Raw genomic sequence first — 12,312 nt, forward strand, 5'->3', positions numbered from 1 at the left:
TCATATGCAGAGCCGTAGACCTTCCTAGACTTTCTTGAACATGACAGGGAAAGGGGTATCGGTGAAACCCAACCATCTCCTCCCCTTTTCCACGAAGACGCCGATATCCCCGCAAATAACCTTGCAATAGTTGCAGACATTAGGACAGAATACAAGTTTGTAGTCACTCTTGTTTTCTCCAGATTTTTCTATCTTGAACCAGTTGCTAAGCGTACCCAGACCCGGATTTCCAGTCACGCCGCCGGTTGCAACGTATCTCTGCTGCGTCACCCGGTCCGGACCCAGGAGCCTCCACACCGTCGACTGCACGCAGGTGGTCGCCGCCGAGAACACCACGTTGGCATCCGTCCCCAGCTGTACGAACTTCTCCTCGGCCGTCACCGGGAAAAACTTCACGGGCAGACCGTTTGCGAGCTCCGATCTCTCTTGGACCACGTTAAATGGGCAAGTCCCATTTCGGGAGGCCAGAGTTAGTCCGCCGCCGCGGCCCCGGATGACCGGAAGAATGTAGTATTCGGCACCCGAGAGGAGCTTCTTCCCTGATATATCTAGGACGGCTTTGCCATTATCAGCAACACTCAGGGCAGGACCGCGTGCGGATAAAAGAAACAGGAGGACTATCGCCGACAGAAGCTGCTGGGTGGACATGGCGGCTACAGGGAAAGACTGAAGAAGTTGATAAAGTAGACTGGATCTCTCATGTATTTATAAAGAGAGGAGACTCGCGAGAGGGCATTAGTCGTAGGCATCTGTTGTTTCTTATGTTTATCTAGATGGGAAAGAAACGCCAAATGGCTGACGGAGGAAGAAAAACTCGTGGGTTAATTCACACTCGATTGGAGAGACAGACAAGGGATCACAATTCGCGGCGGCGGGATCTTGAAATTACAGAAAATCTAACATCCCACTTGACTGCAAGCTGTGTCCAAGAACACAGATTAACTTGCTTCAAAGGCCTCATTAAATTTCTAAAAAGCCGCGTCGTTTAGCGTGAGGGTTGTGGCGGTAGTCCAGCGTGGCATTTTTGGATAAACTAGGAGATGATTACTCACTCATTCGACCTATAGAAGGCTTTGCCGTGTCTGAGTACGATAAGCCATTAATGCAGAGTATTTTGGTCTTCGCCGGCGGGGTAATTGGTCAAACTTTGGCACCTCTAAAATTCATTGATGGATGCTGATGATAGTAACCTCCAGACCATTAGTCCCCGTAAAGCCTCAAACCCTAAACCTTAAGCTCCACACCCTAAACCTTAATCCTCAAATCCTGACCCCTTTTATGTTTATTTATTTATTTATTTATTTTTATCTTCTCTTCCCTGAACTAAAGTATTCTCAGTTCAGTTTTTAAACCGGCAAGGTTCTGAAATGGTGTTCCGTTCGATTTGAGGGTGCTCACTGGTGTATCAAAGTTTTGGATTTCTGAGTTGATTATTCTGATTTAGATTAAAACTGATTGGGTACTTAAATTTCATGTTTTGGATTTGATCAAATGTGAAAAGAAGCATTAATTGGGTTAAGCACCTGAAATTGATGTTTTCAATTCTGATTTAGGGTAAATGAGTTCCAAAATTTCATGTTTGTCTCTATTAAAGCTTGATTAGAAGTAGATTAATTTTAAAATTTTGAAATTGAAGTTCCTAAATTGGTATAGGGTTGAAATTGAGACTCCTGAGTTGGATTGGTATCAATTTGAGTTCTGAAAATGTCAATTTTCTGTTTGATTTAAGTATGACTATAACTAAATTGAGTTTAGAACTATGAAATTGAAGTTCCTAAATTTGGATTAAGGTTGAATTGGTTCTAAAATATCATGCTCTGATTTGATTTAAGTATGATGAGAAGTATATTAGGTTTAAAATTCTGAAATTGATATTCCTAAAGTGGATTAGAACTAATTGGGTGGGACAGTACACATGTGCAGTGGATCAGTCAAAATTAGGTATTTTTATATTAAGTTTGAAAATTAGTTATTTTTGTTAATATTTATTAAAATGGGTAATTTAGTAAAATTCCCTTTCTTTTACTAGTTAATCAAATTCAAGGAAAATTATTATAAATGTGTTGTTTTTAATCTTGAATGTGAGAATGTATCATGGAATAATATTGAAAATATTTTCTTGTCCATTAATAAGCATGGAATTAATCTAAATTAATAAGCATCACAAGGGGTTGGACTTCCCTTTCCAGCACAAATCCAACCCAGTTCCATCCTTCCACAAGATCATTCCTACGATTCACCACTGCAATTGTCAGCTTTGAGTAATCAAACAATTCGAGATTTTCTTGTAACTGTACTGGATTTCTCTATAATTCATATACAGATATGGAAGATACAAAAATGGGTGAGCAGATATCTGATAATACAGGGGAACGCATGATAGCGGTCATTGAGGAAAATTTGTTGCAGACAGGGAGACTGCATGCTGGAGATACTTGAAAGCTTTCTGGTAATTGATGAAAGCCATGAACCAGAACTCGTAATTGTCCACTGTTACTATTTGAATGTACTTTTGGCTCGGTTTGTTCACGTTCTCACTCGGGTTTGCTCTCTGGAGATTCTTCAATGGAATCGAAACCTGCACGATGTCACAAGATTCAGGGAAGAGAAAAAGAAGAGCCGTTGTATCATTCCCATTATCCTTCCTTCGACCTCCACTGGATTGATTAAAAAGCTTCTTTGATGAATTGGGTTTCTGGGATAGTGAGTTTACCTTGTAGGGAGTTCTGAACAATCTTCCGTCGGGAGATGTGAAGGTCAGAGATCTGTCGCTGAAGAAGGCAATCTTCTCTGTGGAAATAAAGAGAAGACCTGCGATGGGACCAGCACTGGTTGACAGATAGCATTGGCAAGCCTTGAGAAGCTTCTCACTTTCCCCTACATTGAATATGCGCCTGAAGACTCTCTCTACTCCTCCTTTCTGAAGAATCCGAGCGCCCAAGCTCAGCTTGCCCATCACAGTTTCAGAGATCTTCGGTCCCGTCTTGACTGAAGTCACATTCCAGAAATAAAATTCAATATCCTCCCCATTTTTTGGATTACAGAGATTGGTTAATCAATTCTCGATACAATCAGCACTTGCTGATCAATTTTAGGAGTTTCCATGCAGGCCTTAGATGTAATGAGTTTGTCTTTAAAGCAATTCGAAAGATCTGGCCGAAACAGCTGAGAGTCGCTTGTATTTGAAATTTTCAGACTCAAAAACTTTCATTGCGTAAACGGTAAAAGTACGCGTACCGTGTTCTCGGAAGCCGCTTGCAAAACTGTCGGCTCTTTTACTGAATTTGTTCATCCAGCCAATGATCGAATCGATTTTTTCTGCAGTTTAACACAAACCCAAATCCTTAATCTGCTCAAAAGGACCATTACAGAGGCGGAAAGTGAAAGAGAAGGGGATTCTTACTTTGATTTGATTGAGGAGAACTACGCGAATGAGAAGAAAAAAGAAACGGGCTGCAGGGAGCCGATCCAAGTGTCTCTGATTTTTCCACTACAGTGTACCCCACACCATTGACAGGAACTCCAATCACATGACCGCGTACTGGCGACTTCATCTTTGATCCTGCTTTTGATCTTCTGTTGCTTCAAGCCAGAACAAAGGCAAGAATATTTGGAAACAGAAATGGAATCCGGGGGACTTCTTAGAGCAACCTAGAATTTATAAGAGCCCCCAGAACAATAAAGTTCGCATTGAATCTTAACTTTCTCCTGCAGAGTCATCTTCAGCTCATCACCAATAAAGGCATTGTCATCGCCTCATCAGCTCCAGAAGACAAGGAAAGAAAAGCGAGTTCTAATGCTGGCTTCTTTTTTTATTCTTTTACAGCATTTGCAATTAATCGAATTCTTTTCGGGGTAGATCGGAAGTTTTTCACCTTTTCTCTTAACTGATCTTCTGTCTTAATCTATTTAAATTCAGGTTGAAGTTTGAGGCCAGAAATTATCGTTCTTTTCAACACCTGAAAAGGTATTGTCGGTGTTATTTTTTTTATGATCTATCGTTCTTTAGTGTTTGTTACTAAGATTAACTTTCGAGCTGGCATCTCACATAAAAAATTTAGAAATGTTGGAAGAATCTCAGTGACGAAAAGCTTGTCTCCTTGAATTTTTAGAGAGAAATGGAAGAATGATCCTTCAGCAGCGAGTTTATCAGTCACCTGTTTGTAGGAGTAGATGTTGCTGAACGCTGATTCACAAAAGCCAATTGGCTGATTCCAAGAGTCCTATAAATTTTAACTACAGCCTTTTTGATGAATTGGGAAGGATATGTTGACTAGCCTTTTCATGAGGGCGTCCACGTGAATTCAATTCTGAGCACTACGTGAAGATATGTTTGATTAAATGCCTGAGAGAAGCTGAGAAAGCAGCCCCACGTCCACCAGTCTCAAGTCTTGGAACATAAGCAATCTACAGGGCGACCAAACAAAAGATATGCTGGAGCCCACTTCATCGACATTTCTGAGTCACCCACCAACTTAAAGACCCTAATGGTGGCTCCACACGTAAACACATCAAAATGGGTCAGTGACAGAGAATGGTTCCCTACAAAAAGAGAAAAGATTCGGATCACGTCTGCCATCAGCAAGAAAGGAAGACGAAGTATGGACCAATTGGTAAAGGCTGTTCAGGCACTAAATGATATGGGGTTCTCTTTACATCTGCAGACTAGGCTAGTGAATGAGATATGGCAGAATGCATTGGCCATCATGCTGCAACTTTGTTTTTCCTACATACTTCGCATGTACACATTAGCGTACTTCATACTCTACTTATTCAGACATGATATGAATCGACAAAAACCCAACTACAGTCTACAAATATACTAAGAATGGGGTTGATACCCATGCGCTGCTCATGGCTTGCTTATTTTGCCTGAAGAAGGTAGAGGAGGAGGAGCACTGCCATGATCGGTCTTGTCTGCTAATTTGTACAATGGAGGCGTGTCGTCATCTGAGGACAGAGGTGTGTGGCATTGGGTATGTCATTGGAGTCAAATTCATTGGTGCTCCAGGGACTAAAGTCCCAGGAACAGGAGCTCGCATGCCATAGGCCAAGTGTGGTGGTGCAGACAGATTGACTGGAGTCCCAACAGCTGAAACGAGTGGTCCACCGACTGGTTGCCCTATTGTAGGTGTTCCATATACACCAACTCCTGAAGTGCCAGGTGGGGGCTGAGACGATTGCTTGGAAGATTTTCCGGATGTGCCAGTGGTCCCATTTGATTGACCTGTGATGGGGCCTTGGGGGGCAGATATATCCCCGCTGCCCACGCTGGTGATATCATGAATGCTAGATCGTCTCCTGTCCTTGTTCATGGAGTTCAAGCGAATGAAGTACTTCTGTGCATGGCTAGCCACCTGAGTTGGTGTCCTTGATACCACAAAATTTCTAGATATGCTCCTCCAATCACCTTTCCCATATTTGTCCAATCCAAGCAGAAACAACCTGTTTCATCAAAAGATACATCAGGTGTTTCAAAAAAACATCTATATCCTAGCATTTCATGCAGAAATACGATGAAGATGTCAAACTTTTTGAAAGAGATTTCAACACTTGTTCGTAATGTGGAAAGTGGCGAATAAATAAACACAAGTTGTGATAAAGAAAAATATAATACAGACTGAATGAAGCAAAAAGGTTGAATAGGTAGTATGATACCGGATGTTATTTGGCAAGATCCATGCCCAAGACAGTATAAATATCAGTAATTTCATACCATAAAAATCAGAAATCTCATAATGTCTGAAAATAATATTAGGAAAACTACCATTCTGCTCTCCATGCACGAAATGCTTTCAGTGGAACTGGGAGAAGGTATGTAGAATGACAGGAGTATTCACTTCACTGTGTTTTCCAGGATGAGAGAGACATGTTATTCTGACATAGGTGAGAATCAACTTTGCTTTTAGAAAGCTTTATTTTGTTATGAGATTATTGTAAAAAGTAAGGATTTTGGTGGTGGAAGAGGAGAAAATTGAGGAGAGAGGAATTTGGAGAAGAGCCAGAATAAGGCTCGTTGGGAATAGTGCACGACCCCCAGCTCACTTAAATAATAGGTTTAGGATAAAACTACAAAAATATCCCTATACACTTAATAAAGCTTATTCTCCTTATATCTCCCCCTAACTATGTATCCTTTGTACATAAAAATTTAACCACTAACATAAATCAACACAGAGAACAAAATTACATATAGAAATTAAACCACAGATGAAAAGCAGTTTACATTCCAATCATTGTGTCCAGTACAGATCTTACCCATGCATGTAAACACAAAAAAAACACCACAATAAGTGAAATCCATTTTTTGTGTCTGAAATGACCCTGACACATTTATCCAAGTTTAGCATGCATCTCATGGCTGAACCAGGTCATACAACAAAAACTGCATGAACCAGCTAGTTTGTATCAACTGACTCATTCACTAAGTAAACCAGTTTGAATTGAGGTTGCTTGAGAAATATCCCACCTATTATTCAACCAACAAGTTCTACCAATTCTCATTGGAATTGATTCACCAGTGATTTCAAGCTGAGCACAGAATGGAAATGGACTTTATAGTCCAGGATATGGCATGTTACTGAAGAGTACTGAAAAAAAATTGCATAAATTTCAAAAGGTTAAGCAGCTAATGGTTCGATTTGAATAAATTTAGTCGGACAATACACTTGGAGTTCAAGTCTTACTATAAAAGTTATGAAACCCATCTGGTGAATCAACGGTCATCTTGCCCACAATTGGAGGACTCTGGTCTACCTCTTTCAAGATTGTTGATATTGCCTCAGATTGTGTTTGTAATTGGAATCATGTATTGAGATCGCCTAATGGTTTAACTGACTTCCTTTGCAAAAGATGGGTTTCCCTCCAATCTCTCATTGTAAAGAATCAGCCTCCCTAGTGTTGTCTATTTTGGTTTTGGCCTCTAAGCCTGCTAAAATGTACCATCTTCCAAAAAAAAGAAAAAAAATAGGATATACCATGTAGGCTATTAATATACAATATCTCTCGCTCTTGACAAACATAATCACCTTATAGCTCGAAGGACTGCCATACAGCTGTTACTAGTTTCCTCCCATCATTATCAAGACGAATACCATGAAAACAATGTGTTGCATCATTGGGTTGAGCCTGGTCCATCCCAAAATGACTAGCTATCTCATAATCCATTAACTTTTCTTCTCATTTTTCAATGTGGAACTTTTTTCCAATCAACACTACCCTTCACGTCCAAGCTTACACATAATGGGCATGAAATGTGGGCACCAACCCTCTAATGGAGCACACAAACTCCTTCATGAAGCCCACAACATACAAACTCCTATTTTATGGAGTCAATAATACACAGATAACCTGCTATGATACCATGTTGTATTTTTGGGTTGAGCGCTCTATCCCAAAATGACTAGCCACTTCGGAGGCTTATTGCTCAACTGTATTGCCCATTAACTTTTCTTCACATTTTTTAATATGGGACTTTTTCCCACTTACGACAATGAATTACTCAAGCCTCTCCTGTCCTAGACTTCAATTGGCAAATTGTATACAAAAAGTTGAAATTAGGTCTCACAACAAAGCTGTATTTAATCAGCTGTCAATACTCTTGAGGAACCAAAGGTTATCCAGTAACAAATTGAAAGCACTACAGACAAATACAGAGAAAGAGCTAAAAGTGGATAACATGCAAGTTGGCCAAGTTGCTGACATCAGTAAGTTCATCATGTCTCACTAGTTGTTTGGCTTCAAAAGTTGGTCCCCTCGATTAGATTGAGAAGACACAATTTTGTATAGCTTTATGGGCTTTTAAGGTTTGCCAATAATATAGTTATTTTCTTACAGTTGTCTTAAAACCTAATGCACAACCACAATGACATCTCTTTCAGCTTGGAGGTTCTGATTCCACCATCTATTGGCTTTTGCACAACATTGATTAAAATCAAGGATTACTTTGTTGATTCCACCATTTATCTACTCTTACAACTTCTGCTAACAAGCTGCCCTGCATTAAAAGTTATACCATTCTAAAGATTGTTCTGAATATGAAGCACAGCGATCAATATGTATGTAAAACCTCATTGCTTCACCGGGAAAGGTACTTGGTAAGCCTGAAATTCACTGATGCTAATAGCAAGCATTTGCCATGTATATCATTTTACTTATCAGGAAATCATATTTCCATCTGATACAAGTATCCTCCACCCAACAAGAGGTCTTTAAATTGGTTTGTCATATCAATCTCATATCATCTCTTAACCCATATATGATTTTTTTTTTTAAAGGAAGAATTAGTAACAAAGAACACATGTTCTTACCATATGAGAACTATAATCAATACATTTACATCATTAAAGCACATTATTATTCCTATAATCAAAGATTTGATGAGAAAATTTTAAAATAGTAAGAACACAGCTACAAATTGAAAACATCCAGTTCTTTGTAATTACCCCCATCTACAAATCAATTCCTTTTAGAAAATAAAAAAAAAAGAAATTTATGTGTAATTAATACCTTGAGTTTCTCCAATATAAATTAACTGAACCATTTATTGCACTTTAAACTGATTCACCAAGATCATACAAGAGCTAAAGCTAAACAAGCTCTTATTGTCCTCTATGATACAGAAAATTATGCAAAATCTACCAAAATACACAAAGAAATACAAAATAATACCATACAGATAACAAGGATAAATAACGACAGATTACCAACTTAGAACTCTTTTCAATGCATGCTACGACAGTAAAGCTGGACAATAACTTTGCTACGACAGTAAAGCTGGACGATAACTTTGCTACGACAGTAAAGCTTGACTGTAACTTTACATATATCATTCACAGATGTATGCAAGGTTTATCCGGGAGAATTGTATTAGAACATTATGGATACTAGTGCGTCTCTTTTTACCTCGTCAAGGGCACTTTGGACTAATGCACTTTGAGAGTCTATTAGGAGGTCCAGACAACAAATCCAGGTTTCCAAGCTTGGATATTTTATAAGACTTTGATGTTCAGCTTTTAGTCTCCTTACAGTTTCATAATTTTTCTTTATTCTCTATTTGTAGGCACAATCTTATTATAAGAACAATACAACAAACAAGTTGTCCTCAACAAAGTTATTGTCTCTAGTAAATCTGATTACAGTGAAATAGCATATCTTATGAGTATGATTATTTCTTTTACTATTGGGTGTCAACTCTCAGAATCCAGTTTAATACCCAAGGATTCACGTAGGATGAGAGGGATTTTTTTAATGTTTAAATTATTTTCCTTTTCTCCTTATAGTCCCTTGAAATCTAAAATGAAAAGTTAGAAGTTTTGAAAATCACCATAGCCAGTCTAGCGTTCTAAAGGTGAAACCAATTGAAGAATAGTAGCCTCGGAGCTGAAATATAAAGTAAGAAAGTACTAATACAGGACCTAACTTTCAATCAGACCCAGTCAAACATCCGAGATGAAGAAGACGTGTAAGTTATTGCAAGTAGGAAAATATGCAAACCTACAAAAGACGTGAGCGTAAAGCAGATTAAAAAGAAGAAAATCAGGTAATTCATAAACTCGGTATCTCAATACTATGAAGCCTAAAGTAATAAAAGAATGAACCATGAATGTGTAAGATCATGCCAGCACCAATCACAGTCAAAAGTACTTCCACTACTTTTTCTGAAACAACTCTATTTAATTAAGGAGGTGCATATCCAATACAGCAACTATTCCATATCCATAGATTCTATATAAGCTCAGACCCAGAAACAAGAAGTACCTGTGCTCATCCTCTGTCCATGCTATTCCTTTGCGACGTTCTTGATCGGATCTTGAAGCTTTCCCCCCATGACTGGAATCATTCCGGTAATGGCCAAAATGAGAGCTTTTCCTACTCAACCCGCCTTCACTTGTGTGCTCGGCGGACCCATCTGAGGAAGAAACATAGCAAGGCAGAGGCACCCGTCCAGATTCGATGCCATTAATGTCTTCCACTAGGAGCTCATAATGATGTTTAACATCATCGGCGGTTTTTCCAGGTACAGAGGTTGCAATCTTCTCCCAACGATCAGTGGAGTCTTCAGGGTGAGTTGCTATACCATTCTCAAATGCCTTCTCCTGTTCTCTAGTCCAAGAGGAGCTCTTGGCAGTCTCATCCATTGTGGTACTTATTTAAGCAAGGAGCATAATCCACAGAGCAAAAAAAAAAAAAAAAAATCAATAGCACACGATTGATATTGTTAGAGGTTCCCCACACTTGTGTAATAACTAAAGGTGATCGGAGAGGTAGATGCTGACCCAGAAACAGCAGGCGGTCTTGCACTACACACTAAAAAGGAAAATCAACAGTCAAGAAAGTAAGGTATCTGGGTCTGACGAAATTCTAATGCTCAAACGTCAGAAATTCTAATGCTCAAACAGAAAACCATTCCAAGAAATCTCGGCAGAGCCGCAACAGTGCAATTCATTCAGACAACAAGAAAAGCCCCAACCACTGTAAATGGAGGCAGCGAGCTTGGTGGTGCCAGAGAAATAAGAGAGGTTATGAATAGAATTCTAGCAGAAGGAATTAGGGTTTTTGGATTGCGAGATGAAAGAGACCACAACAACCAGACAAAGGAATCATATGTTTTTATTGGTAAAAAGAGATTCAAAAACAGCTTTTCAGAAGGAAAACCCAATTACATATAACCCCTTGATCCTCATTGTTTTCTCAACAAAAAACCCCAAAATCAAACCTCGTTAAAATGATCGACCCTCCCATAGACCTCCGCTCTCCAATCAAATAATAGCAGTCCACCATTTCCAGACACCCTTCTGTGCACTCACTGAAATCCAAACAGAAATAACTAAAAAGTTCCCACCAAACAGCGACTAAATAAATAAAATCATCTCTCCGCAAGAAGAAAGGAGAAAATAACCAATAGTGAAAATCAAAATTCCCTCTTGTCCCAGTGCTCCGGTCTAAAATCTGACAGTAAAAACACGCAATCAGATACTTTTTCTAATCACCGACATCGACCCAGGCCGTGTAAGTGAAGTCCACTCCATCCGTCTTTTGACTCTACAATAGCTGTAAAAGACCTGCCTTCTCCTGATCCCTTGGTTTCACCCAGTTTCTATCCTAAAACGACAAAAGTCATTTTCAGCACCCTTCGCTTCGCTATTTTGGACAGAACAGTAACACTCAGCTCCAGACGCTCTTGGTCTCCGGGTGTTTTTTTACCGCCAGAGGAAACAAACCCGCCAAAACACGATTATTGCTCTTCAACCCAACAGAAAAGACGAAGGCAACTGTCTTTCAAAACGTATACCTCTAATGGGAATGGTAATAGATTTCCCAAGTCTTCTTGCTTTTGCTACCTGTTTATCAAAATTTCCATAGAAGTTCAGCTCTGTAGTGCGCCATAAATATCTGCCTACCTAAGAATAGAGAACATCAATTGCTTTAAATAAAGATGATCGATTGATCATTCACTTGATGACCTTTCATAGACAGGGATTGCAGAGATAACTGCCTGAAATATCTGAAGCTCCATTGATTAAAACCACTAACACGACGGGAAGATAATTATGATAGTCTTTGACATAACACCACGAAACAAGTCTAAAACCAATTCAGGAAGGTAAAACGGAAATACAAGGAAGGATTAGACCTAAAAATCTCGAAGGTGATAAGATAATACAGATGGGTTGAATATCTGCAAAAACAATCTTTTTGCAAAAGAGAAAGCGCCAAGGGAAAGATATCCCCACGGAATAAACCAAATCTTTCCAGTGTTGCGGAAGCTAAAACTCTCAAAGGAAAGGTTTCTATTATCTGGTATTTAGCAGATAAGCTTGTATTAATCGGAGTCCTAACTGGGGTAGATGTGAAATTCGCTGAAGGTTAAATTGGTTATCGAAGAAATGCAGCGGGTCCTATCGGAGCAGCTAGTTGCAACGACACGATTACGACAACTGAAATCGAAAGGCTCCAAATTGCTAAAAAAAAAGTGAGAAAGCAACGGAATCTGCAGACCCAACTAATATCTTCTACCACTTGAGAAGAATAAAGTAACAAAAGATTAACAAGTTCACTTTTCAATTTCCAAGGGAAAAAAATTCGGAAGAAGAAAACGAAAATGCTATTGAGTCTCAGAGGAGATAGATATCCATCTGCCAGCAGTAAACAACGCAGTAAACCTGTCATAACTCAGATTTTTGTTCTTGTCTTTCATTTCATTCTCAAATGCCACTTATTATCTTACAAAGTAGCTCTTCCACGGAGGTAGAAGAGTAATCAGCAGAGAATTATGATGCTTCTAGTGCGTAACTTGGCCGACCGTTTCAT

General features: G+C 39.2%; 3 protein-coding genes across 3 annotated transcripts; all 3 read right to left on the minus strand.

Annotated features, from left to right (window-relative positions):
- Positions 1-24: 24 nt before the first annotated feature.
- LOC137944098 (kunitz trypsin inhibitor 5) lies at positions 25-687 on the minus strand. Its single transcript, XM_068789622.1, has one exon. It carries the CDS (start codon positions 646-648, stop codon positions 25-27), a length of 624 nt encoding a protein of 207 aa, XP_068645723.1. The 5' UTR covers positions 649-687.
- A 1,615-nt stretch (positions 688-2,302) lies between these two features.
- LOC137944389 (putative GEM-like protein 8) lies at positions 2,303-3,790 on the minus strand. Its single transcript, XM_068790062.1, has 4 exons — positions 3,404-3,790; positions 3,238-3,318; positions 2,714-2,988; positions 2,303-2,578 (listed from the first exon to the last, which is right to left on the minus strand). Exons 1-4 carry the CDS (start codon positions 3,552-3,554, stop codon positions 2,387-2,389), a joined length of 699 nt encoding a protein of 232 aa, XP_068646163.1. The 5' UTR covers positions 3,555-3,790; the 3' UTR covers positions 2,303-2,386.
- An 820-nt stretch (positions 3,791-4,610) lies between these two features.
- On the minus strand, positions 4,611-11,220 carry LOC137945033 (transcription factor SRM1-like). The gene is made up of 2 exons (XM_068790904.1): positions 9,760-11,220; positions 4,611-5,445 (listed from the first exon to the last, which is right to left on the minus strand). The coding sequence occupies exons 1-2, from the start codon at positions 10,137-10,139 to the stop codon at positions 4,947-4,949; spliced, it is 879 nt and encodes a 292-aa protein (XP_068647005.1). The 5' UTR covers positions 10,140-11,220; the 3' UTR covers positions 4,611-4,946.
- Positions 11,221-12,312: the final 1,092 nt, after the last annotated feature.

This window comes from Aristolochia californica, unplaced genomic scaffold, assembly GCF_029961685.1.
Source record: "Aristolochia californica isolate CCGP_79_NKW_82.1479 unplaced genomic scaffold, dmAriCali1.0.hap1 SCAF_11, whole genome shotgun sequence".
Classification (NCBI taxonomy): Eukaryota; Viridiplantae; Streptophyta; class Magnoliopsida; order Piperales; family Aristolochiaceae; genus Aristolochia; species Aristolochia californica.